Source organism: Sciurus vulgaris, assembly GCF_902686455.1.
Source record: "Sciurus vulgaris genome assembly, chromosome: 3".
NCBI lineage: Eukaryota > Metazoa > Chordata > Mammalia > Rodentia > Sciuridae > Sciurus > Sciurus vulgaris.
The window spans coordinates 143,887,285-143,914,610 of NC_136463.1; the positions used below are offsets into that span (position 1 = coordinate 143,887,285).

General features: G+C 39.5%; 1 protein-coding gene across 1 annotated transcript; it reads right to left on the reverse strand.

Moving 5' to 3' along the window:
• Positions 1-1,432: 1,432 nt before the first annotated feature.
• Positions 1,433-27,211, reverse strand: NEMP2 (nuclear envelope integral membrane protein 2). The gene is made up of 9 exons (XM_079134819.1): positions 27,022-27,211; positions 19,313-19,428; positions 16,251-16,479; positions 16,053-16,125; positions 14,834-14,927; positions 13,903-14,017; positions 7,750-7,975; positions 4,469-4,645; positions 1,433-3,617 (listed from the first exon to the last, which is right to left on the reverse strand). The coding sequence occupies exons 1-9, from the start codon at positions 27,110-27,112 to the stop codon at positions 3,479-3,481; spliced, it is 1,260 nt and encodes a 419-aa protein (XP_078990945.1). The 5' UTR covers positions 27,113-27,211; the 3' UTR covers positions 1,433-3,478.
• Between the last annotated feature and the right edge of the window lie 115 nt (positions 27,212-27,326).

Consider the following 27,326-nt stretch of genomic DNA (forward strand, 5'->3'; position numbering starts at 1 on the left):
AGATGACTTAACTCCTAAGCCAAAGAAAGACCAATAATGTACCTAAGTAAAAACATGCCTGTCAGAAGTGGGTGGGATACAGGGTCAAAAAAACAATAGATTAGAAAACCAGCAGTCATAGAGTGGAAAACATTGGCAGGGTTTGGACAAAGGAAGGGGTGATCTTTGCCGGCAGACCAGGTGTCACAATTTATTAGCAAGGCTGGTCCACTGGCAGGGTGTGTACTTTTGAATCTTAGGCTTTATGACATTAAACATGTGAATTATATAACAAATTGCCTTCTGCTTCTGTTTACAAAGCAACTTTCTCATACTCTGACCTTTCATAAAATCTGAGAGAAAATCTGCTGGTCATATTAAGTCAAATATTTCACTCCTTAGAGCAGTTAATATTTTGTGCTGTAAGTCACTCACTGGACTGATTACACGAATTGGCTAATGGGAGTTAGGTCTTCTTAGGGAGAAATGACAAAAGTCAGGTTTCAGCATCAAGAAGGCCCAGAGTCACACCCAGAGTCATGGCGAACTCATCAATGTCATGCCACCTAGTAGGGACTCAGAGGGCAGCTTGCTCCTGGGGTCATCAAAAATACATCTCTGCCTTACTGCAGGCCTCATCAAAATCCTACATCCAGAATGTTATCTATGAATAGGATCCTACTTTCAGTTGGTCCAAAAATATTTATTTAAAAAACTAAAAAAAAATCACATCTCTCTAATTTCAATGAATAATGATGCACAGAAAAAGATCCTATTTCTTTTTCTTGACATTTCAGGATCTAAATTCATCCATATGTTTAGATGTGTTGATGTAATCCATCACCTATTTCAAACTCTTAAAAATCTAAAATCTCTCAAATTTCCAGGTTTTATAAAAAGTCATAAATTCAAATATTGTCCTAAATGTCACATGGACACTCCCTAATAATTCAGCCCTAAGTATTATTGGCAAAGTATACATCTGATTTACAAAGGGTTTTTTTTTTTTTTTTGTGGCATGTAAAACATGTTTTAAAACCTTTCAAAAATAACATTTGATGATATGGTTGTTTAAGCATGGCCACCCATGCTGTTTCTCACCCACCATTTGGTGTCAAATAGTAAACTTGCTAACAACAGTGAGCTTTTGTGAGGCCTCAGGCATGAGTGTAATCAAGAACATGACAAAGGTTCTGTTATGCTCCATAACTGCACACCTGTGATGGCACACCAACTCTGAACCACCTGTGAAAATAGGGCCACTTTACTGAACCGCCATCTGAACTGCTTGAAGACCTTTACAAAGAAAGAAATGGAGGAAAGGAGATAGAAATGGGAGGGGAGGAAGGCAAGGAAGGAAAAATATGTACATTGCTTTATGGGAATTAGAATTGTGTTCACTGCTAAAATAAAACCCAAATCAAAAGAAAATAACATAAATACACCAAAAATATCACCAGTAATGCTTTTAATTGTTTAGCTTCTCACAGTATTCACAAAACAGAAACTAACAAATCCATAAATTCCTCTAAAAGTGAACATGAAGAACAGTATCCTGGAGATTATTGTTCTTTTTCTCTTTTGTAGCAGTTTTTTTATTGTGATGGTTCACAGGCTTGTTGGCCCACTTGAAGCTGCTGCTTTCCGGTGAAGCCTCTCTCCAACCTGGCTCAGGCAGGGCCCAGTGCTGTCCAGCTAGGATGAGCCCTGGCAGCCCCAGCAGATGTTTGTGATTCACACACACTCATTTTTGTACTATAAAAACTGCCTCTTGGGAGGTGAAACTAGCTGAGCACAAGAATTGATACATCTGATATATTTGTAATATATCACCACTAAATATAATTACACAAAAATAAAAATCAGATTAAAACAAAAATTATTTTAGATCCCCTTTGTAGTTACAAAACAGAATGGAAGGGTGGGGCTATAGCTCACTTGTAGAGTGCTTGCCTCATAAAACAGAATGGAAGATATGTTCTTTAGTTTTAAAAATCGAAGTCTATATAAAGGCACAGGTTGAATGTAGTTTTTTTTTGTTTTTTTAAGAGAAGTCTCCTAATAGTAAAAGATGTCTGGCAAAAGCAGACCTGTAAACACTGACATACTGCCTCACAGAGGAAATATCATTTGAAAGTCAATCTAGAAAGTTACAAATGGATAGCCACATTCTTACTCCACAATTTAGAAAAGCTTTATTAACAGTAACAAAATTCTCTATGTATCTCTCCCCTGTTAACCTCCTCCTGCTAATCCCATCACAGTAAAAAGTCTGAGTTCAATATTTAGAGAATCAATTTAACAACACCTTAACCCATAAATTATTTTGCTGTGTTCAAATCTCAGACTTGTTCTGGCATCCTTCCCTTAAGGTCAAGGCTCAGTTATAGTTGTTTATTTCACTCTGGAGTGAAACATCATGAATCAAGAAACAAACATTTGCTCTCTGTAAAAATATATCGCAAATCTCTTTTTGTAGGAAATTATTACAAATGTATATGAATCTTGAAATGTTACAAAAGGTTTCTTTCAATTTCTACATACAAAAATACAGAAAGTAATTCTAATTTCTATTTCTAATCCATACATATATATAAATCTTATCAAAACTTTAAAATATAATCTTAATAAATGTTTATCACAGTTATTAAATAGGCTGTTGGCCATTATTTTAAAAAGATGCCAACATTGTAAGAACCAGGCTGTAGGGAGATAGCCCCCAAGTCTGCATCTGAAAAAGTCTTCTACCTGAGTCAGGACATCTGGGGACTGGAGCTCTACCAGGGCTGCCTCAAATACTCAGATGAGTTATTTAACCTCCTCAAACCTCAATTCTACCATCATTAGCATTTTCCAAAAATGTGTTCTAAGGAATATTAATCTCATAAAAAAGGGTTCTGGGGTCAATTAAAGCAGAAACTGCTATACAATTTCTCTTTGTTTAGGAGATTCACAATGTGCATTAGTATCATTAAAGGCCCTTGAGAGTCCTGCAATGTACTTGCTTAACTTCGTCTCAATCTTAGTTAACCTCAAAATCCTTTCACCGACTAAAACACTTGTCAGTATCCTGCGGATTATACTTTGGAAAGCACAGGCCCAGCATATTTCAAGTCTCTTCCGTCACTGATATTGACGAAATATAGGAAGAATAAGAGTCTTTTGGCCCAGGTTGAGGGGAGTAAGGATTTAGTGCCTTGGTTTTGACAAGTCACCTGTTCATACTTATTGGTCCCTTGAAGAACAACATGATTTCCTTGTTTCTAATGAAAGATTTCAAGGTAAGTGGCAATGAACTGCTGCAGAATCTTGGTTGCTAACTACAGTACAATAAATAGCAGGACTTAACAGGAAAATAAGTTCTTTTCAAAGTAGATTAGTTTTCCTTTCCAGTATGGCTATTCTCCACAGCACCTGATTTTCCCACTGTTCATTAGACCCCTTTTGCCCAACTTTAACTGAATCCTTGCCCTTTACTCACTTCCTTGACAAAATAAAGTCAACTTGCAGGTACACTGTCAGTCTGTAGGTTGAAGAGCTGCTCTTCCAAGAAAGCACCACCAAGGCCATACTGTTCTTCATGCAGATGGATTTCTTCAGGTGATAGGTGGCTTGCTCCAAGAACAAAGTCTGCAAATCTAATAAGTGTTTTTTGTTGTAAATAAAGTTAATGGTCTGACAGAAAGGTTTATTTGTAAGACAACATGCACCCTTGCCACTTGTCCCCTTCATTAAATTTGACTCTGTGTCACTACAGAATGGCATTGACACTCTGGGTATAAACAGGGAAATGACTTATGCGATCCTTCTAGAGACAGTTATCACGAGAAAGGGTAGAGAAGTAGACAGACTCATGAAGACTCAGGGCAGCCAAATGCAAGCACTTCTGTTGCTAATGTCTTCTGTTCTCTCTCTCTCTCCCTTTTTTTTTTTTTTTTTTCCAGTACTGGGATCAAACCTGGGGCCTTATGTGCTGTAGGCAAGTGCTCTATGACTGAGCTATACCCCCCAGCCCTCTTTCCTATTGTTTATAAGTTTAGATTTATAATTCATTATTTTAATGTCAATACCTCTCATCAAATCAATATTTATTCAGACAACAGCAATTGTATTGCAAAGTCATAGTACTGAGAAAAGAAAATTGCTGCCAATTTCAACATTATCGGTGATCCATGGAAGTACTCTGTTTCTAAACTGAAGTTCCTGTCTCAAAACTGTTTTTTTGGTTTTTTTTTTTTTGTGTGTGTGTGTGTGCCAGAGCCTGAACCCAAGGGCACTTAATCACTGAGCTACATCCCCAGCCCTTTTTATATTTTATTTGGAGACAAGGTCTCGCTAGGTTGCTGAGTTTGGCTTTGAACTTGCAATCCTTCTGCCTCAGCCTCCCAAGCCACTGGGATTACAGGCGTGTGCCACCATGCCTGGCAACACTATGGTTTTAAAATAATTTGAACCCAAGCCATGGCCAGAGTAGCTGAGCAAAGCTTACTTTTTAGGAGCCTGGAGCCTGGAGACGGCCAGCCAGGATGGGAAGTCAGGCCGGCGACAGGCTCTGCGCAGTTCCTCCAGGGCGCTGGTCGTTTCAGCATCAGCTTGTTCCCTGTATTCTTCTTCTGTAAGACACTTAACTACCGGTGGTCCTGGTGCAAACCACAACTTCATTTTCCTAAAACATGTGGTATCTTGTTGCTAGATTCTTGTCCAAGTCAATCCTCAGGATTTATAAAACTATATCTCTTAGCAACAGTAATCCTTCTTAAGGCCTCATAGATCACACCTATGCTCTCCACTGTCGTTAATGACTGAGCTACAGAGAGTAAGTGGTTTGGGCCTGATGTTTGCTTTCTTGCTTCCTGAACTCTCAAATAATGTCCTAAGGTCCTTCAGAACAATTTCTGACACAGACACTAATTGTCCTTTTCTTGGTGAATTCTAATCACACAATCAGACAATTATAAGTCTGGCTTATTTATGCTTAGCCTACTGATTCTCTTGGTCACTGACAAGTTTTTGAGATGTCCTTTTAAGGAGACCCATGGGACACACCACTTACTCTCTAGACCAAGAAGCTACATTTGTGGGTTATCACTTCCACCTAGTGGTAGTGATTCTTACTAATCCTAGAGAAAGAGCAAATATCATATAAAGGTCTTTTATGTACAGTAATTTATATTAGTTCTTTCACAACATGCCAAGAGGCTCATGACTGGAATTTTCTTTTTCCAACCAGGAAAGTCCCAAATCTCATAAAATGCAGGACTCTAAAAACTTAGATATCTACTAATCTCATAAAAAGAATAATGATGATAAGGCTATTAAAAATGTTTATATTTATCAATTAGTTTTTAAAAATGTTTTGAGGTACTTTTAAATTTAATTTAACCAGGGATTTCCAAATCTGAATGAACATCAGAATTATCAGGAGGTTTTAAAAAAGATATTTTCTTGAGGGTTAAGATCTCAAAAATCTTTTACCATTTAAAAATTATCTGATGGTGGATGGCTGGATTGAGGAACCACTGACATAATTTCCTTCCCTTTTTCTGAAGTCCTGGCCAGGTTTTCCAGAGGAAAAACCCTGGACTCAGCCAGAAGACTAGGGCATAGTCCTGGCTTTGAGGTTACTCACTGCATGAACCTGGGCAATTCCTTACCAGTTCTGAGTCTCACTTGCTCATATAGAAATAATAAGAGCAGTAACATCTACCTCATGAAGTCACTACAGATTAAATGAGATATTTTGGGTAGTAAAGGCCTTAACATAGTAAGTGGCCTATAGTAGTATTCAATAAAGATAATCAAAAGAGTAGTTACCATTTATTATTAAACTATGTGTAAACAACTCTGGAAACTAGAAAGTAGTATACAAAAATCAAGGCATTATTTGATTTATTTAACCTGTAAGTACCAGTTTTATTCCCTAATTCTTCATATAATAATTCACTAGCAGAATTCAAAGTTGATAGACTGATGTACATTTTTATTAGTATGGAACACAAAGCAAATGTATGAAAGAACCATTGTGCAGGTGATGGGATGTACTTTGCTCTTGGCAGGGCAGGTAGACAGTTAAAGGGAAGGAGGAAGGAATTCCATCCTGGGTTCCTTAGACCACAAGCCTGACAAAGGGCCAGGGGCCTGGAGGATGGAGAGTGACAGAGGGACCTCTGGTCATCCCAGACGCTGGGCAGATGAGCAGAGAGATCCACTCAGTGTCAACCCTTCCACTAGAACTGCTGCCTTTCGGCCTCCACCACTCTGTGTAGGCAACTTCCTGTCACTGGTGCATTTTAACCCTGTGACACTGCCACACCTGCAGTCACCAGATCTATAAACTACCTGTCACCATAGAATCTCCTTCCTCTTGGCCAATTTTGGTAAACATCTATTAACTTCCCCTTCCAGTCCAGTCTCATTGCCTACTCCTTGACCTCATCAGTGCCTGCCTAGCCACTGTGATGTCTGAGGATGGGTTTCCTGCCACAGGGACCTCCCCTCTTATTCACCCTCTGTGCCAGAAAACACCTGGGCCACATCTCACTGATACATGAGTACCCTCTGGTTTGATTTTGTTTGTTGGATATATTTTAATTAGATTAACTGTCAACATTTAAAAATCATAAGAAATCACATTCCAATCCCAAACATTTCCAGTATTTCTAGAAAATCAGAAGATTTGGCAATGTAGAATCCGTACTTTTACTCAAGCTGAGTGGTAACTATCCCTTTTTGTTGAGGATACACTGTCCTCAGGGTCACCCTTCTGCCTCACCTCTGTCTGGCATAGTATCTACCTGAGCCCTAAGCATTTGAACTTATAACTCCTTAGGTTGGGCAGCAGAGAGACTAACTAAACTGCATGCTGGCCAACTCCTCCACTATGTACAGAACCAGACTAGATTCCTTGGCATGGCTGCAATGTCCCTGATCTGGTCCTTGCCCTCCTCACTAACTACCCTGGAAGTTGCTGCCTCATGATGATGCCAAATGGGGCTTTCTGTTTGTAAGGAAAGCCCCACACATTAATTCACTGAGCTATTTGAGTTCATGATTTTAGATTCAGATCAGTGATATTTCCTGCAGGAAAGCATTTCTGAACTTTCTTTATATCCCATTAGTCCTTGGGCAAACTCTATTTTGTCATTTAAAAGACACAGAGACATAGGCCTATATGGGGACCATCTCCATCTGTGCACCTGACCTGAAAACAGATGCTCAGACTCCATGACTGAGAAGAGACATAACAAAAGCTGTGACAACAGAAGTTACCACATCTTTCCTTCTGTACTTTGAAAAGCCTAAAGCCTTAACCTAAAACTTAAGAAAGTCCTTAATACAATGGACTGAATAACACTTTTCAGTTATTTATGATTCATTTCTTTTTCCTAACTCTCATCTCACAAACACAAACAACACATTAAAGAAGTCTTTGGCTCTAATAAAAAGAAATGCAGAATAAAAGTAGAAATTTTTAGTAACCCAGAACCCAAGTTAATTTTGCCAATGATTTTAGTAAATTTCAAGTGAGCTCTAATTACTTTGTAATTGGCAGTACACTTCCGAAAGATGAATGAAGACAAGAAATGGAGATGGGATGAGATGTTTAGAGCTCTATATCCTCCTCTGCTCTAAAAGTGTAATCTCTAGACTAAATGTAGTTAATTAGGAGATTAAATATCACATGCAAAAAAAAAAAAAAAAAAAAATCCCCCAAATAACAAAACCAGAACTCAAAAGGTAAAATTTTTGGAAAAAAAAAAAGATACATACCACTTCACATAACTCAATGTTTTTAGTAGATAGCGCAGACTCTGGGAGGACATGAGGAGGATCATAACTGCATAAGCAAACTGAGGCGCAGCTACACCAGCATAGATTAGAACCAGGGAGGAAAGCCGCAGGGTCCACATCAGAAGACTTCTGCTCTTCTCATCAACAAGAGGTCCGTGTTTATAGCAGGCAACAAAACTAAAAAATCCAACTACCAAAACATAGCCTGGAAAAGCAGAGGAAGGTGTAATAATGTAAATCTGAATTTGAAAAATTATGTAAAAATCCTGGCAGAGCCTTGACTTAAAAGCAAGATCTGTGAAAAATCTTAATTTTAATTTTTTTTTTCCAATGAAGGTTGCGGGGGAGGGAGCCCCTAGAGCTAGTTATTTCTTCCACATGAGATATTAGCCTGACTTTTTTTTTTTTTTTTTTTTCAGTGCTGGAACCCAGGGCCTCATGCATGCTAGGTAGGCATGCTACCACTGAGCTACATCCCTAGCCCTGAGGTTGACTTTTCTAATAATACAGGATGTGCAGTCATTATAATAGTGATATATTAAGCTTGTTTGGTTTTAACCCAATGTCATAGAGGGGTAAATGTTATCATGGTTGCTTTGGTCAGAAATAAGTCACTGTAGATATCACAGGCTGTTATAAACCCTATTTTTAATCTTCAAGCCACAAAAGGAAAATGTAATTTTAGGGTGAAGGCATCAGATGCACACTGCCTAATCTAGTCCATCATTGCTCATGGTGTAACTATATAATACTGTGTTTCCAGTTAGATCCAAGGCGAAGTGTACACTGCCTCTTGTGTATCCCACCAAAAGCATTTAATCTGTATGTAACTAGACCTCCAGATCTAACTTCTAGTTTACAGGAAATATGGGCGAGAGAGGATCAAGTTAAATTATGCCTCAAAGGAGTCATCAGATAAATCCAGAAAATGGACATTTTATTGGACAGCCAGCTTGCTCTCTTCAGCATACAGCTGTGATGAAAACAGGAATTTTTATGGATTAAAACAGATTTATAAATATAACTGATAGAAAATGTGGTTCTGGACTACATCCTTGTTTATACAAACCAGCCATCAGGTTAACGGCAATTTTAACATGGCCTGGGTAATAGATGACTTTATGTAATTATTAATTTTTTTTAAAAACTCAAGAGTGGGACTGAGGGTAGGGCTTAGTCAGCCTACATGCCCAGCCTGAACGAGGTCCTGGGTTCAGTCCCTCAAAAATGCCTTTGTGTTTTAGAGATGAATAGAAAAGAATTTAGGGGAGTCTACCACATTATCTGTAATTTACTTTTAAAATACGTTATTATGTTAATAAATAAAATGAGCTAAAAACATAAAAATTTCAAGTAAAACAAATACTAATTGCTTTTGTCTTGGGGTGGTAAACTTAGGTGAGAAATTTGATGCTAAGTGTTCTCCCACTATCCATTATTTTCTAATAAAAACAAACAAAAATATTTTTTATAACATGAAACAAGGATAATGAGTGTTGTTTTTAGATTTTGTTTCCAAAAAGTCAATTTTTCATTTGTCATTTATATTTAGGATTTCTTGCCTCTCACACTAAATACATTAAGAAAAAGAAAATAAAGAGCCACATTTAAGGGAAACTTTTTTATTGCAAGTTAGATGTGGTTATAACTTATCCACAATTCAGAAGCATATGCAGTCAAAAGGGACAAACAGAGGCTGGGGGAGATAGCTCAGTTGGTAGAGTGCTCGTCTCCCAAGCACAAGGCCCTGGGTTCGATCCCCAGCACTGCAAAAAGAAAAAAAAAAAAAAAAGGGACAAATACTTTGTGTGTGTGTATGTGTATACATTTTTTTCCCTGGGTATTTTCTCTTTTTCTTTTAATTTATTTTTATTGTAAACAATTGGGATACATCTTGTTTCTCTGTACATGAAGTAGAGGCATACATTTGTGTAATCATACATTTACCTAGGATAATAGTTTTGGATTCATTCTGTTATTGTTTTCCTTCCCACTATCCCTCCCACCCCTCTTTTCCCTCTATACAGTCCCTCCTTCCTCCATTCTTGCCCCCATCCCATCCCCCATTAGTGTCATCATTTGCTTATCAGCAAGATCATTTGTCCTTTGGTTTGTTGAGATTGGCTTATCTCACTTCGCATGATATTCTCCAACTTTATCCATTTGCCTGCAAATGCCATAATTTTATTCTTCTTTATGGCTGAGTAATATTCCATTGTATATATATACCACAGTTTCTTTATCCATTCATCAACTGAGGGGCATCTAGGTTGGTTCCACAATCTAGCTATTGTGAATTAGCAGTTATGAACATTGATGTGGCTGTATCTCTGTAGTATGCTGATTTTAAGTCCTTTGGGTATAGGCCAAGGAGTGGGATAGCTGGGTCAAATGGTGGTTCCATTCCAAGTTTTCTAAGGAATCTCCACACTGCTTTCAAGAAGGCTACACTAATTTGCAACCCTACCAGCAATGTATGAGTGTACCTTTTTCCCCACATCCTCGCCAACACCTATTGTTGCTTGTGTTCTTGATAATCGCCTAATAGATAATCTAGATAATCGTTCTAATTGGGGTGAGATGGAATCTTAGGGTAGTTTTGATTTGCATTTCTCTAATTACTAGAGATGTTGAACATTTTTTCATATATTTGTTGATTGCTTGTACATCTTCTGTGAAGTGTCTGTTCATTTCCTTAGCCCATTTGTTGATTGGATTATTTGTATTCTTGGTGAAGAGTTTTTTGAGTTCTTTATAGATTCTGGAGATTAGCGCTCTATCTGAAGTATGAGTGGCAAAGATTTTCTCCCACTCTGTAGGCTCTCTCTTCACATTGCTGATAGTTTCCTTTGCTGAGAGAAAGCTTTTTAGTTTGAACTATTCCAGTTATTGATTCTTGCTTTTATTTCTTGTGCCATGGGAGTCCTGTTAAGGAAGTCTGAACCTAAGCCAACCAGTTGAAGATTTGGACCTACTTTTTCTTTTATAAGATGCAGGGTCTCTTGTTGGATTCGAAGATTCTTGATCTATTTTGAGTTGAGTTTTGTGCAGGGTGAGAGATAGGGGTTTAGTTTCATTCTGCTGCATATGGATTTCCAGTTTTCCCAGCACCATTTGTTGAAGAGGCTATCTTTTCTCCATTGCATATTTTTGGCACCTTTGTCTAGTATGAGAAAATTGCATTTATTTGGGTTTGTGTCCATGTCCTCTATTCTGTACCACTGATCTACCTGTCTATTTTGGTACCACTACCATGCCATTTTTGTTACTACTGCTTTGTAGTATAGTTGAAGGTCTGGTATTGCGATACCCCCTGCTTCACTCTTCCTGCTAAGGATTGCTTTAGCTATTCTGGGTTTCTTATTCTTCCAGATGAATTTCATGATTTCTTGCTCTATTTCTGTAAGGTACATCATTGGGATTTTAATTGGAATTGCATTGAATCTGTATAGCACTTTTGGTAGTATGGCCATTTTGACAATATTAGTTCTGCCTATTCAAGAACATGGGAGATCTTTTCATCTTTAAAGATTTTCTTTAATTTCTTTCTTTAGTGTTCTGTAGTTTTCATTGTAGAGGTCTTTCACCTCTTTGGTTAGATTGATTCCCAAGTATTTTATTTTTTTTGATGCTATTGTGAATGGGGTAGTTCTCCTAACTTCTCTTTCTTAAGATTCATCACTTATGTATAAAAATGCATTGGATTTATGAGCATTGATCTTGTAACCTGCTACTTTACTGAATTCACTTATGAGTTCTAAAAGTTTTCTGGTGGAATTTCAAGGTTCCTCTAAATATATAATCATCTCATCAGCAAATAGGGATAGTTTGAGTTCTTTTCCTATTCATATCCCTTTAATTTCTTTGGTCTGTCTAATTGCTCTGGCAAGAGTTTCAAGGACAATGTTGAATAGAAGTGGTGAAAGAGGGCATCCCTGCGTTGTTACAGTTTTTAGGGGGAATGCTTTCAGTTTTATCATGGAAGGATTTTATTCATCATCAAATCTGAAGGTAAGCTTTGCTGGGTATAAGATTCTTGTTTGGCATCCATTTTCTTTCAGAGCTTGAAAGATGTTGTTCCAGGCCCTTCTAGCTTTTAGGGTCTTGGTTGAAAAATTTGCTGAATATCCGTGTTGGTTTCCCCCTGAATGTAATTTGATTCTTTTCTCTCACAGCCTTTAAAATTCTGTCTTTATTTTGTATGTTAGGTATTTTCATTATAATGTGCCTTGGTGTGGGTCTATTATAATTTTGTATATTTGGAGTCTTATAAGCCTCTTGTACTTGATTTTCACATTTCATTCTTCGGATGTGGGAAATTTTCTGATATTTCATTTGAATAGATTGTTCATTCCTTTGGTTTGTTTCTCTAAGCCTTCCTCAATCATAATAATTCTAAAATTTGGCCTTTTCATATATCCCATAGTTCTTATAGATTCTATTCATGATTTCTTACCATCTGCTCTATTTAGTCAACTTTGTTTTCAAGATTAAATATTTTTTCTTCAATATCTGAGGTTCTGTCTTCCATGTGTTCTATCCTATTGGTTATGCTTTCTATGGTGTTTTTAATTTGGTTTATTGTTTCCTCCATTTCAAGGATTTCTGTTTTTTTTTTTTTTTTTTATAGTATCTCTAACTCTTTATTGAAATGATCTTTTGCTTCCTGCATTTGCTCTTTTAACTGTTAAGTGGTGCGATCATTCAAAGCCTGCATTTGCTCTTTCATCTCATTGTTTGTGTCTCTGATCATTTTAGTTATGTACATTCTGAATTCCCTTTCTGACATGCTGTCATTGGGTTTTATTGATGTAGCATCTAGGTTTTTGGGACATTTTCTTCCCTTGTTTTCTCATATTGGTCAGGTATCTACCCCTCTAGTAGTGAAACTCTATCGACTTACAGTGTCCCTGTAGATTTCCAATAACTCGCCTCCAAGCCTTCAGTAGACTGAAGTCTTGGAGGAACTTGATAAAGAGTGATACACAAGGAAGCTGCCCCCCTAAGGGTGGTGGCCTTCAGGTGGGGTATTTTTCCTGCTGGTGGGAAGAGGCGCCTCCACTTGTTGACCGATGGTCAGTCAAAAGGGGGACTAGACAGAGGGCTGGGGCATGGCTGGTCTGGACCTGGTGGGAAAGCCTTGCCCGGTGGGGAAGACTCACCCGGTAGGGATGTCTCACTGGGCAGCTCTCCTCTGAGAAGTTCCCTTTGGTCCAGAACCAACCTGGTCTGGGCAGCCCTTCTCTGCGATGTTCCCAGTGGTCTGGACCTACCTCCTGGGTCAGGGAGCCTCACCCTGCGATTAAGACTCTCGGTGGGCAGCCCTCCTCTACGACATTCCCTGGGGACTGGACCTACTGCCCAGGCCTGGGACCCTCACTCTGTGCTGAACCCTCTTGCTGGGTGGTCCTCCTCTACAATGCTCCCGGTTGTCTGGGTTCATGGCTCCAGTGGGGGAGTCTCACTGGGTAACACTACTCCACGAAGTTCCCTGCATTCTGGGACTACTGACCCTTCCAGGGAGCCTCGCCCAGTGGGAGAGACTCACCCAGCTGCTCTGAGTTGGTCCCGAGTCTCTCAATATCTCCTCTTCTTGAATCCTGAGTCTTGTCAAAGGGCCTCCAGTCTCATGTAGGTGTCTCAGGAAGGAAGCCACCCTTCCGATGATGACGGCCATGCTCTCAGGAAAATTCAAAACACCTGCACCAGCCTCCAAAGAAGCTGGGGAGCCCCAGCGAGGGTGTGCTGAGTCAGCACAGAGGCAAGTGCAGTGTCCCTCAGCAGTAGGGGGACAGGCAGGCAGGCTCAGCAATGGTGTCCGACTTCGGCATGGGGGTCAGGCGGACCCATATTTTTTTATTTGTACTTTTTAGTTACCTTTTTTTACTCTTTTGATCATTTGCATAGAAAACTAAAGAAAAGTTATAGGAAAAACTGTTTAAAATGGGATCAAAATGAACATAAATCACCAACTATGGGAATAAAATGAACAAGATATTATTTTTAATGGTACCTCCTTCAGTTAGAAATGAAAATTCAGATGCTAGAGAAAAACATAGGTAAAAAGAAAGCTTCCAGTTATATTTTCAGATTCACCAATAATAGAAAGTGCTGTTTTTAAGTTTTACATACCAAACATATATGCTCTGTTTCCATACCACAGCCATTTGAGATCTTCCATCAGTTGGCACACAACATAAACTGAAGCAAACCAACAACCAACCATTAGAGCCCCAAAGGTGCTATACTGTGTATGAAAGAAAATAACAACATATTTTTAGTTCATTTACTCTCATAAAAATAGAAGAAAACAAACACTTTGTATTAGAAACATCTATATCAAACTGAGCTAAAGACAATCTCAGATTCTCTCTAGAGTCTTGCTACTCAATATGTTCCACACAACAGCGGCACTGGCATGACATGGAGCTTATTGGAAATTTAGGCTCTCAGACTGCTGAAACATAATCTGCAATTTAACAAGGTCCCCAAATGGTTTGCAGGTACATTAAAATTGGAGAAAGACTATTAAAAAGAATAAATTTATCTCAAAATATTGCTGCTTTTGCAAACTTTAACCATCATGCAACATTGTCATCATGAAATAATATTTACTTATCCTCAACTAAGTTCGGGGCATTATGTTTTTGAAGGTGCATTGAAGAACTAATAATAATGAAAAAATTCCCAGATGAAGCAATACTATTAACAAAGCCCCCAAGATTCAGCATCATGAGAGTCTTAAGTTCTGCCAAGATGAAATTTTCTCTCAATATAGAATTAGTCTCCTGTTACTCATGAAACCAACCAACCAACCACACCCATACTACCTAGAAAATAAAAAGATCTCAAAAGAGATAACAACATAACTTAATACTTAGGTAAAAGTAATAAAGTAATAAATAAAAATGAACTCTCCAGAAAAAATATGTTAAAATCAGTTAATGCCATGAAGAAACATTGTTTGAATTAGGAACTGTCATAATGTGAATAAACTGATTAGTATTTCATACCTATCAGATATGATTTCCATTTTTTATTCAATGACACATATCATGCCTACCTTAGGAATGTATCTTTTCACCAACAGCAGTACAAAGACTAATGTCATTACAACACCTAGCACAGTCCCCGAAGAGTAATAGAAAACAGGGCTCCTGTCAAGACAAGTAGATAGATAAAAGTCATTTAAATGCCAAAAGGACTTTCAATATGAAAAATATGTTAGAAACATGGCAACAGTAGCCATGAAGAATACTAAGAAAGAAAAATGTAGAGGGCAACTCTAATTAAATCATGTATTGTTAAAGTTGAAATCAGTCTTGCAATTTATAGTAAACAGCCTTCCATTAACTCCAGACAGGATGTCCAAGTTATCTTACATATTCAGAATGTGATCTGAAAACAAGAACTAAGCAGGTAGCAGGCACTTATCTGAGGGCTTTACATGTATTTATAGTTATCTATGTCCAAGTTTTATTGAGGAGGCAACTAAGGCATCAGGAAGTTAGAAGACCTCCCTGAGTAAGTATGTGCTAACTACAAGATTCAGGATTGTAGCCCAGCACCTCAGAGTCCAAGCTTTACTCTTCTTGCTATATATGAGTTTTTGGGTTTATAAAGCTGGTGGATGACACTAAGCATACTTAATTATAAGGATAAGCTTAACTGTAAGGATAAGCTTAAAAATGAACAATGGTAAGAGTGCTTGAAAAATATTGGACACTAACTAGTATGAGCAACTTAAGAAATGAAATATTGGAAAGAAATCAGTTTTTTCACAAGAGAAACTGCAAGAAATGAAAATATCAGAATAACATGCTTATCCAAGAGTCAGATATTTGTTATATTCAACCTTCTGTATCAGAGTCACAAATCCAGGAAGTAGCTCTAACGTAATAGAGTGAGATACCTGGCATCAGAAAACCTGAGTATGAATTCAGGCCCTGATAAGAACCAGCTGTATTATGATGGGTGTTGGTTTTCTCATTGATAAACTGAGAATACACAGAGTGCACATAGTTGTGATGAAAATTTAGTAAAATACGTTAACACATAAAATAATGTATGCAAAAGCACTTTGTACTTTACACGTACAATGCTATATAAGTAACTGTTGTTGTCTTTAAAGATCTTTCAAACACTATCTACAGACCTGTTGTTTGCAAAACCTAAAGCAAAAACAAAAATGCATAATGGTGTGGAAATATTTACAATAGGGTCAAAAACAACCTATTCCCCATTTAATTCACAAAGTTAAGAATGTAAAAATGAATACTCACTCACTCAAAGTCTTTGCATAAAAGAAAAGGAAAATGCCTGCCACAAACATGAGGAAAAGTCTGAAATCAACAACTGGAATAAAAAAAGAAAAACACACAAAAAACATTTTGTGTCAATGCAGTGTTGGTAAAAACAAAAGAAACAAGTCACTTCAGAAAAACTGAATCCAGAAAGTCAAATATAATAAACAAACTTACTCTTTCGATTCACTCTTATTGTATAAATAAAAATCTCCCTGACAGGATTCACAGAGAAGCACTTGGTCTCCCCGTATGGACTGATTATGGTTATTTCATTAGATTCTTTTGGTACCCAAAACTTATGAATGACACATTTGATAAAAGACAGAATGGTTTCTGGATACTGGCAATTACGCATCTCTGTGATATATACAATACGGAATAGGCCCGGACTGGTAATTTTCACCTATAAAATAAGAGCAAACAAATTCATAAATACAATAGTAAGATCTCACAAGCTTCCCAAAAACATTAGCAGAGGAGTAAGGAGAACCCAAAATTGGTTGAAGGAAGTACACACAGATGCACATGGTCATGTACTGAGCCAAGGATCCCAGTGGTTGATCTTACACATCTGCATTTAATCCAAACACACACTGGACCACGGGCATTTTTGAAAGTAGATGTTTCTTCCCCTCTTCTGGCAAGTCACTGTGACCAAGAGACACACAAGGAAGCTTAGCTCCTGGAACTGTGTTTCATGTATACTCTTATCCACCACCCCACCTCGGTTAATCACTTTTATGTCACACTCTGGTTCTGTCTGTAACAAACTGTAGCCCCTCCATATGCTATGTTTCATGCACTCCAGTGACTGACCATCTGCTATCTTTCTAGCATGCCCGTTTTAGTGCCCTGACTGCATATAGACCTGAACATCTTCCTCCTGATCCTCACCCCCTTGATGCACTCCCTTCTTACCCAGCAAAATTCCATGCATAAGTCATTCCCTTCCACGTACCCTTAACTCCTTTGTATCCCTCTTGATTTGTCATATTCACCTGAAAAATCCAACTATGCACCTATTCCACACTTGGATTTGAGCCACCAAATATGCTGGGAAAATGCAAAATGGTCTTCCTTTGAATACATGACAGTGAACTTGAAGTGGGACCTAAAGTCATTCACATCACACATTCCTCTCCATTCATTCTACCTTCCTCAACAAATGGTTTCACATCACCCTCCTCAATATTCTCACACCCTCTTTCCCATCTTCATTCTCACTACTCCTACTTCACTAAAAATGGAAGAAATAAGAAGTGAATGTCAACCAGCTCCCATTCCCCTATTCACCCATCTGTCAGGTTCTGTGGGCACATACTCTGCTTCTGGCCATGTGGGAGGAAATTTCTGCCAGAGGAAATTAATACACTCCCTTAAAGGCAAGCCCTTGACTTGTGCACCAGATTCCTATCTATCCTTACCCTACACAAGTACATCTTACCAGCACTTCTCTCTCTACTAGGTCATTCCTATGAACATACCACATGCTGTTATTTTTCCCATTTAAAATAGAAAAACAACCTTCTATGGACTTCACTTTCCCTTTCAACAATCCATTATTTTGCTTCTCACTGCAATACAACTCCTTTTAAAAGTTGCTTTTGCTTATGCCTGAGTCTCCTGTTCCTCTCTTCCCATTCTCTCTTTAACCTACATCAACCAGGCTTTCACCCCAACAGGCTGCCCTGACAAGGTCACCAGTGACCCCATGTGGCTCAGCTACTTGCCAATTGACTTGCAGCCCTCTTACTGGACCCACCATCAGCACTTGGTGCTGTTGACCACTCCCTCTCCCTGTTTCACTTTCTTCTCAGGGCTTTCAAGACACTTCCCTCTTCACTTATTGTCCCTTCTTTCTTCTCTGCCAGCTCCCTCCTTCTCCCTGACCTCCCAATGTAAGACTGGCCCAGGCTCATCTCTTGGACCTTGCTACAGTCTGGATGTGGCTTGAGTGTGTTCACCAGGGTTCATGTATCAGGGGCTGGGACCCTAGTGTGGTAATGCTGAGAAGCGGTGAGACCTTTAAGGGATGGGGCCTAATGGGAGCTCAATGGGAGAGAAGACTTTGGATGAGGTTAAGCCAGATCTCTCAGGGAACCCCTGAGTTCTCTCCAGAGCAAGTTGTTTATAAAAGAAAACCTAACCCCTGAATTGCTCACATGAGTTCTGATATCTCCATGTTTTATATCTCATAGTTTTATGTAGACAGGTAGGTAGAAACAGATGTATGTTGAGGGACATGGGTATGGATACATACACATGACAGTGATATTCTAGTAGTAATGGGCACACCTTGTGCCGAACGCACCCTGGAAAAATTTATGATTGCAGGGTTGGGTCTAGGAAACTACAACATGAGCCTGAAACATTTTGTTTGCTAGAAAATATGTAGTGCTCAAAGAAATGATAGGCACAAGTTAAAAAGACACTGGAGCTAGTTTGAAGGAGCTCCTACTCACCAAATCTAGGACAATTTGAGTATCAAAATAGAGTAATGGATTATAGTCTATTGAATGAATTTGACAATTCATGAGAATACTGGATATAAATAAATTAATAAATAGGAGGAGGGAAAACTTCTCTTGTAGAATGCCAATGAATATAAAAGGAATAAAGGAATTAGAAGATCATCTGATAAACAAAATGATGATAGGCAAGCATCACTAGGGGCTAGAGAGTTGATGAGGAACAAAATATCTACATAGTCTCCCAAATTATCTCCTCAAAAAACTCACTCATTAATAAAAGGAAAATAGTAATTTTAAAGTGGAAGGCCCTACAAATACCACCTTAATCAAGTGATAAAAGTCTTATGTATATTTTTAGTATAAATCAATATCATGTGGCTCCTGATAAGAATTTTCTAGTTGTCCCCTCAGCCTAGAACACTCTTTCCTCAGATACCCTCTTGATAACTCACTTCATTGAAATCTTTCTTAATGTTACCTTCTCAATAAAACTACTCTGATGACTCCTTTTAATATCACAACTTCCACACTATATTGGTTTGGATGATATATTCACTGGGAGTGGTCTAGGGAGGGGCTGATGAAGTAGACAGAGGATTTAACGTACCCTTTCCACACCACTGCTCCTTGAGCCACTCTATGTGATCTTCGAGTCAGTATCATCCTGACACTCAGCTATATGCCATACGAGATGTAGTTTTTATTCTTGAAATGGTACACTTCAATTTGCTATCCTTAAGACATGATTTATAAGTAGGCCCCTACCTGCACAGTTGACCACACAGATGTCCATTCCATTTGGAAATATTGATTGTAGCAGTAACATTTTGACTCAGAAGTTTGAATAAAATCCATTTCTTTCAAAGCTTTACATCTTGGAACTGAGAAATAAAAAAAAAAAAAGTGTAATCTCTTTTTTTAAAAATTTTTTTCTTAGTTGTAGGTGAATACAATACCTTTATTTTATTTATTTATTATGTGGTGCTAAGGATTGAACCCAGTGCCTCGCAGGTCCTGGGCAAGTGCTCCACCACTGAGCAACAACCCAGCTCTAATTTCTTAAACATTTAATTGCCCATAATTTTTTTTAAAAAAATTTATTCAAAGAGAAATAGTAACAGTTTTAACATTCTGGGACTAATAAATTGCTCTACAGGGTAAATTTAGTCCTTTGGTCTTCAGGACCTAGCAGGAGATAGACATAAAATATCCTAGTCCAGAGTAGACTCTTATGACATGGAGGGCACTACACAGGCACAGAAAGCAAGCACGTCTTCAGTGCTGAGGCAGAGGCCAGGAGTCAAGGGTGGCTTCCCAGGAAAGGTGAAATACAAATGGATGACTGGAGGCAACAAGACAGTCAGGGGCTGAGGGTGGCAAATATGTAGGAAATCACGGGAGTAGGTCAGGAAAGGGATATCTAACTGATATAATGGCACAGAAATAAGAATGGAGCAGAGAGATACATGGAGACATCTCAACACCTGCTGCTAGAGAGGCAAGCAGTGCTCACCATCACATAAGGAATGTGAATTCATCCTGAAAGCAGAGCACTGAAAGATTTAAGGTACATATCAGTCTCAGCAGGAAACTGGTGACAATCAAAAGGACTTAACTAAAAAAGAGTTCAGTAAGGGTTAGGCAGGGTTAAGGCACCAACAGCAAGGCACTATGAAATTTCCAGGCACCAACAACAGCAGGAAGCAAGGAAGAGGCCTTGCTCCTGGAGCTCTGAACTAAGTGAGGAGGGAGAAATAATAGATTCAACAGCTCTTAAGAAGTGAAACCAATAGGCTATGGAGGTTCATTGGGTGAAGGAGAATAAGTTGATATGAAGTCTTCTTGTGAGTGGAGAGATAGTGAAGACCTTTCCACAGAAGACAAATACTAGAAGAGAAGCAAGTTTGTAAGAGGAATGTGGGATGAGTTCTATTCTGGACATATAGTTTTCACTGGTGGAATTAAGTTAAAATGGGCAGGTCCATAGCATAGCATGAAATTTGGCTGGAGATGGATATAGATACTAAAATGAGAGTATGCATGTGCACAAATATATGTTGCATATAATATATAAAAATTACACATATATAATACAACATAACAATGTGAGGGGGGAGAAAGAAAGGAGGAGGAGGGAGAGAAACAAGTACTATTATAGAAGGTTAAAGTGGTAAGTGCTAAGAAAAATAAATAAATAAAGTAATGGGGGTCATTCATCTGTGACCACTGCTGTTTGGATGTAAACAAAGTAAATTCTTCTGAATCCAAGACAGAGTATCAAATAGGAAATATCTCCCAAATAAGAAACATGTATAGGAAACACTCTTGGGTACCCAAAGAAATGGGCCTTATGTACAATCCTGAACACCTCTAAGGAAGGTGTGGTCAGCTATTTCTACAGAAAAACCTGAAATGAAGGTAGAACAACCTGCTATACCAAAGTTGGGGAAGGAGTGGATAACCAGCTAACTAGTCAACAATTATATCCATTAGGAAATAATCTTGAATTATTATTCAGGTTCTCTGATAGTTCCCTGTCCTGGTTTGAAATATCCTTAGCATTAAAAGTTGGACCATGAAGTTGGTGAAGACAGACTTGGGGAAAGGACCCTGGCAAGGTCCTGCCCCCTGAAATAGTAGTGTTCTTAGGAGGCTACACGAAGTGGGAAAATTGCACAAGGACCCACAATATTCCCATGACAATGATGTTCTTTCATTTTATTCTTAATATTTTGATGTAATGCATGAATTTTAAAATATATCAACTATTTTACAGTTTGAGAGCCTGAGCTGTAAACTCAAGAATCCAGGTTAAGAACCAGGTTTCAAAATAGCACAAGAAGGAAGCTTGAGAAGCTCTCTGTTAAATACAGGATAACATTCTTGTATGATCTGTCTGCACACAAGAGCCCAAAGGACAATGCTAGAACACACAGAGCAGCCCATGCTGAAACATTCCTGAGCACGTCTGAGATGCATCTATCTCCTGGGCAAGGAGATGACAGGGGATGAACAATCCAGGGGCAGAGAAGGGCTAACAGCTGGGCATAGGCAGGAAGGCAGTACAGAACTGCAAGAACTTAAGCCCTCACCCTGTGAGCAGCAGAAGAGGGACATGCAGGTCTCTGGACTGGCTTTCTCCATCCCATGTTCTGCTTCTGCACAGCCTCCTGGGGGATCTCTTACCAGGAACCAAGAGTCAAACTGAGCAGTCAGAGTTAAGAACTTTGTACTGAGAATCTTCAATAGATAAGAGAGGATCTACTGTTGTTGGGAAAGGGGCACATTCAGCAAGGCAGATGAAAGGAGTTGAGGTCTCAGGTCCAAAGCCTCAGGAGTCCCAGAATATTATAGGAGTATTTACTTCCAGCTAGTTATTTCAACATCACAGTGCTCACTGCTAGGGGCACTTTTCTTAGGGATGCCTCCAGGACCCCTCCCTGCAACTCTTCTCCTAGTGAGGCCCACTACTTCAAGGGCTGAGTCAATTCTCAAAGAACAGTTCCCTTCTGTTAGAGGTCTGAGAAAATAACTGTTGTGGGGCCTGAACTTTGTAAACAAGTGCTACCATAAAATTAAGTTTTTTGCATATGCTCCTAAGACTGTCTTCTAAATCGTTTGATACTTGTAGCTCTTTAACCAAGATCAACACAATGCCATTTAAGTTTAGTGCAGTAGTTTGAATTTGGGAGTAAATGTTTCTGTTATCCACGTCACATTTTATCTTGCATTTGGGTTACAGTAGTAGCAGCCTCCTGCTTTCCAGAAGTGCCTCCCCATTCCCTCCACAAACTATTCTCCAAACAATATTTAGATATTTTATCTCCTATCACATCATGATAAAATTCAATCTCCCTTACAGGGACAGAAGTACCCCTATGACCTTCTCTCCTCCACCTCCCTCCCACTCAGCTGCTCCAGCCACATCAACATACTGGTCCTCCTCTAGGTGCCAGTTCACCCCTGCCTGAAGTTTAATTTGCATGCAACCTTCTTCCTCCAGCTCTTGGCTGAGCTTCTACCTTCTAACAACTGATGTATTTGCTCCAATATCACCTTCTCAGGAAGGACCTGTCTGATTCACTGTCTGATCTTGCATACCCAACCATTTCCACCTGCTTTCTGCTGATTCTGCTTTATTCTGTCTTCATAATTCATATAGATTTATTAGCTTACACTGTCTTCCTGTGGAGTTTGGGATAGTGTACATTCATTACTATATCCCATAGCACTTAAATATCTGTGGTGGGTGTGTATGTAGCAATTTGAGAGGATCAGAGAATTATTTGAATGGGTGTAGCCCAGCCAGAGAAAGTTCAACCAATTTTGGTTAGGAGTTTGGTCAGTGCCAATCAGCACCATAGGAGTAGGTACACTAGGCCCTGCTGCTGAAACCTACTGATGCAGCAGGACACCCTCTCCAGCCTTGTTGGAAGCTATTGACTACACCTCCCTCTACCTACATCACCATCAGTGTACCCTTAAGGAGAGGGTTGAGCCTGTTTACCCTCAATAGCCTCTTGTTAGGGACTCTCTTCTTGCTTCTCTTCAGATACTCAAGGGCAGGGGAAGCAAGAAGTGGCATTAATCTTAGCTTTGTTTTCTTCATATGCTACACATCAGCATACTCTGTGTAAGGGACCCCCTGGTTAGAAGAAAAGAACTTGCTCTGAATTTTCCCTCCACCTTCAACCAGATTAGGAAAGTACATTACTTAAAAGCATATTGCCTCCCCTGGAATTCTCAGGTGGCCTCTGGCCATCAAGATGAAGCTGATGTGGAATTCACACAATGCCCAAGAGAGTAGAGACAAAGCATCAGCATTTCGTGTTGTCCTCTGGCTGCCCTCCATTCTTATCACCTGTCTCCTAAGGTGAATGCACCTTAGTCAACCCACACAAGAATGTCTAAACATCTAAGTGACCAGAAACTCAGCCACAAGAAGACACAAGCCTAGCCTGAAGTGAGTTCACGTGAACCATAAGCCATGGGCCAACCAGAACAGACATGAGACGGTAGCAATGACAAGGTTACTATCATAACTGGCCCGCTGCATTACAAGAGAGACCAGATTCTTTCACCTTAGATTGATTATGAAGGTTATGTCTTTCTTAGGTTTCTTCTCCCTACTGTAATCTTATTCTAGAGACATTTCACTGTCTGAGGGTAGGAAACAGAAAACATAGCCATTTTGACTTATTTGAACTCTATTACCAATCACGCCCTGACACTGAAGGCTCTTATGCTGCTGCAGGTGCCTTCATTAGTGCAGCCTGAGACTTTGCTGGTTTATTCTGCTAAAACAGAACTTCCTGGCAGTAGATGTACATAAACTATCCTTATAATGAGATCCAGGAAAAGAAAAAGAATTTCTAGGAATTTAAATATAAAAATGTGATGATAATCATTTACTCAGAAGGGAACAATATGTGCCTCTGAGAGCCACTGATTATACTTGAGACTGAAATAGGTCCCCACCCTGGAAGGTGCTCCATAATGGAGATATTTACTTCTCAAACGTGATTCAGATCAGGAGAAAGTCTGACAGCATGGGCTAACCCAGCTCTGCCACATCTCCCAAGAACTTGGGAAGGTTTGTGGAACCAACACTGAATGTCATCCTTCCCTATGGCAAGGCTGGTGTCCACATCCTGCAAGGAGCACTGCCTTCCTTAACTCCCAGCAGTACTCCGCAGGTTTTCTAGGCGTTAGATACCTACATTAGCATAGGATTCAAGTCAGGATTACGTGAACCAATGAGACAGATCCCTTAGTTCACTTTAAATACCACTCAATTTATAAACACTCAACTAATCTAATTTTAGGACATTAGCAGTCCCCTGTATGTGTGGTATCACTTTCAAGTCTCGGTTACCTATGATCAACCATAATCCAAAAATATTAAATGGAAAATTCCAGGAATAAATCATAAGTTTTAATAACATTTGTTACAGTATAGTTATAATATAATAGTTTTCTATTTTATTAGTAGCTATTATTAATCTCTGTGCCTAACTCATAAATTAAACTTTATTATAGGTATTATGTATGGTAGAAAGCAGCAAATATGGGGTGCAGTAATCTCTACAGTTTCAGGCATCTATTGGGAGTCTTGGAACAGTATTCCCTCTAGATAAGGGGGTACTACTGTACATATCTGGTATTTAAAAGGGACAGCTACATATCACCTGTTTTAACAAGTTAAATTTCAAATTACTGCTTAATATTTTTGTCCTTTATTAGTTTTTATAAATATCTACATATATATTTAATTAGTTTGTCCATAGATAATGGTAAAAATATTCAGTAGAAACTTGTACTTAAACCTACTTATAGAATATTCTAAAAATAAAAAAATCAAACACTTCTCAAATCTTAGCAGATCTTAAACCACCTCACATATAAAAAAAAAATTCACCAAAGTTTATCCTGAAAATTTAACCTTCCATGGTTCTCATATGGAAAAAAAAAAATTCTCAAATGAAATTACAATGGAATAATAACACACATAAGTACTTGTTACATTATGCTGCCATTTTTACCATTTTGCCTGTATTATTATTATTTTTTTTTTTTGGGAGGGAGGCAAAAAAAGGGAAGGATGAGAGCATAAAAAACAAAAAGAAAATGAGAATGAAACTGAAAATAACTGAGTTGATGCTAATGTACATTAAGGTTTGGTTTTAACTGTCAGTACAGATTTTCCTTTTAACAGATGAATGTGAAAGTTGTGAATCTGAATTAACTTGCTGGTATAATCTAAACCCATTTCTATGACCTGACCTTCATTGCAGGAAACTCATGATTTCTTGCAACCTCACCCACACCCACTGGTTACAAATTAGAGATGACTCTTGGCTTGAAGTTTTTCTTCCTTTCAGCCAGACAACTAACCCTGTGCTTCCTGTGCCAATTGCCGCTGACTTTCCTCCAAATAGGGTGACAGAAAGCTGGGTTCGGTCTGAATATTCTCCATTCCATAGATGGGTGTGTGTGGACAGACAGAATTTCACAATAGGAAGGGAACTTAAGTATCATCTAATCCAAGCTTCTTGTGTTATAGATAGGCCATACTTTACAGGAGGAAGTACAATAGTTCTCCCTTATCTGCGGTTTCACTTACTGAGGCTTCAGTAACCTGTAGTCAACAGTGGTCTGAAATTATGAAATGGTATAAATAGAAAATTCCAGAAATAAACAATTTATGTTTAAATAAGTTTTATTACAGTATGTTCCTATAACAGTTTTATTTGTTATTACTGTTATTCTCTTACTGGGCCTAATTTATAATTTAAACCTTAACATAGGTGGGTATATATAGGACAAACCACAGTACATAGGGTACAGTACTATTTCGGGTTTTGGGTATCCACTGGGTTTTGGATTGTATCCCACATGGACAAGGATATTTACCGTACCAGCTGTTTCATCTTGGGGTTCCTCATAAAACCAAAGACTTTTAGAATTGCAATGGTCCTTTTTTTTTTTTTTTTTTTTTAATCGTAGATGGACACATTACCTTTATTTGTTTTTTTTTAATGTGGTGCTGAGGATCAATCCAGTGCCTCACACGTGGTAGACAGGACTAACCCTAACCACTGAGCGACAACCCCAGACCAGCAATGGTTCTTAGACAGTCTAATCCAGGGCAGGATAGTGAATGCTTCCTCGTTCACATTTAAAGCCTGTTTGCAAAGGCAAGTCTCAGTATATGGTAACAGAAGCAGTCAATTTTCTTAAAGACTCAAATTTAACCGACTCAAATTTAACCAACTCAGTGGGCATCCTGAACGCTGCAGGCAGAACAGAAACTTTGGTAACCCTTTATGTATGTCTGTGTCTTTGATTAATAAAATTGAGAGGTTACCACCGAGTATAATAACACTGAACTTGAAAAAAACGGGCTTCATTGGGGCAAATAAAATTATTTTTCCTGTGCACCAGGTATACATTAAACATCGCCATAATCTTGTGAGGTGTCAGCGTCCGTGTTTACATGTAACCAATCATGTGACTCACCAAGGGTCACAACTGTCGGGGCAGGGGGATTTCGGTCCCATTCTAAAGCTGCAGCTCTTCCCTTCTCTAGTAAGGAATGGCAATAAATACGATTTTGACATAAATTGATGTACTGTACAAAAAGCCCCGTACTGAAAATCTGGAGTCTAGGGCCAGCCGAGCCAGTGACTAGCTGTGTCACCCTGGACAAAACATCTCCGAGTTCCCGATGCTTCCGTAAAGCGAGGAACTGAGCCAGGATTTGAACCAAGCGGTTGCTTCTATTCCTCAAATCACAACATGTCCAACTGGCAGCAGAGACGGCAGGGAAGCCCGAGAACTCGGGAAGCCAGCCCCCTCCGTGTGCAGGCCGCTCCCCCGACTGATCCGAGGCCGAGGGAGGAGCGCCCACCCCGCCCAGCGGGAGCGCGCCCTCGAGCCGGGAGCGCGCGCCCGCCGCGTGTGCCCGCGGTTACCTGACAACGCCTCCGCCTCGGCGCCCGCGGGCAGCGTGGCCAGGGGCGGTAGCCAGAGCAGCAGCCACCACCGCCCCGACGGCGGCCGCATCCCGCCGTGGCCTCGGCTCCGCGCGGCCCCAGCCCTTAAGGGCGGGCTCCGCCCCGGGCGGCGGAAATGGTGCGCGGCCCCGACGGAGCCCGAGGGGTTGGGGAGGGGGCGGGGGCCGGCACGCGGCGGCGGCGGAGCCCCGCCCCTCGGGCGCGCGCGGAGCCCGCCGCCCAGCCCTGCGCCCTGCGCCCTGCGCTCTGCGCCGCCGCAGTCG

What these genes read in the sequence shown, in the direction of transcription:
- NEMP2 (XM_079134819.1), bottom strand. Translation starts at nt 27,112, where the DNA reads ATGCGGCCGCCGTCGGGGCGGTGGTGGCTGCTGCTCTGGCTACCGCCC. An exon ending in CGAGGCGGAGGCGTTGTCAG is followed by an intron (nt 19,429 to 27,021) that starts GTAACCGCGGGC and finishes TTTATTTCTCAG; the next exon opens with TTCCAAGATGTAAAGCTTTG. An exon ending in CTGTGTGGTCAACTGTGCAG is followed by an intron (nt 16,480 to 19,312) that starts GTAGGGGCCTAC and finishes CTTATTTTATAG; the next exon opens with GTGAAAATTACCAGTCCGGG.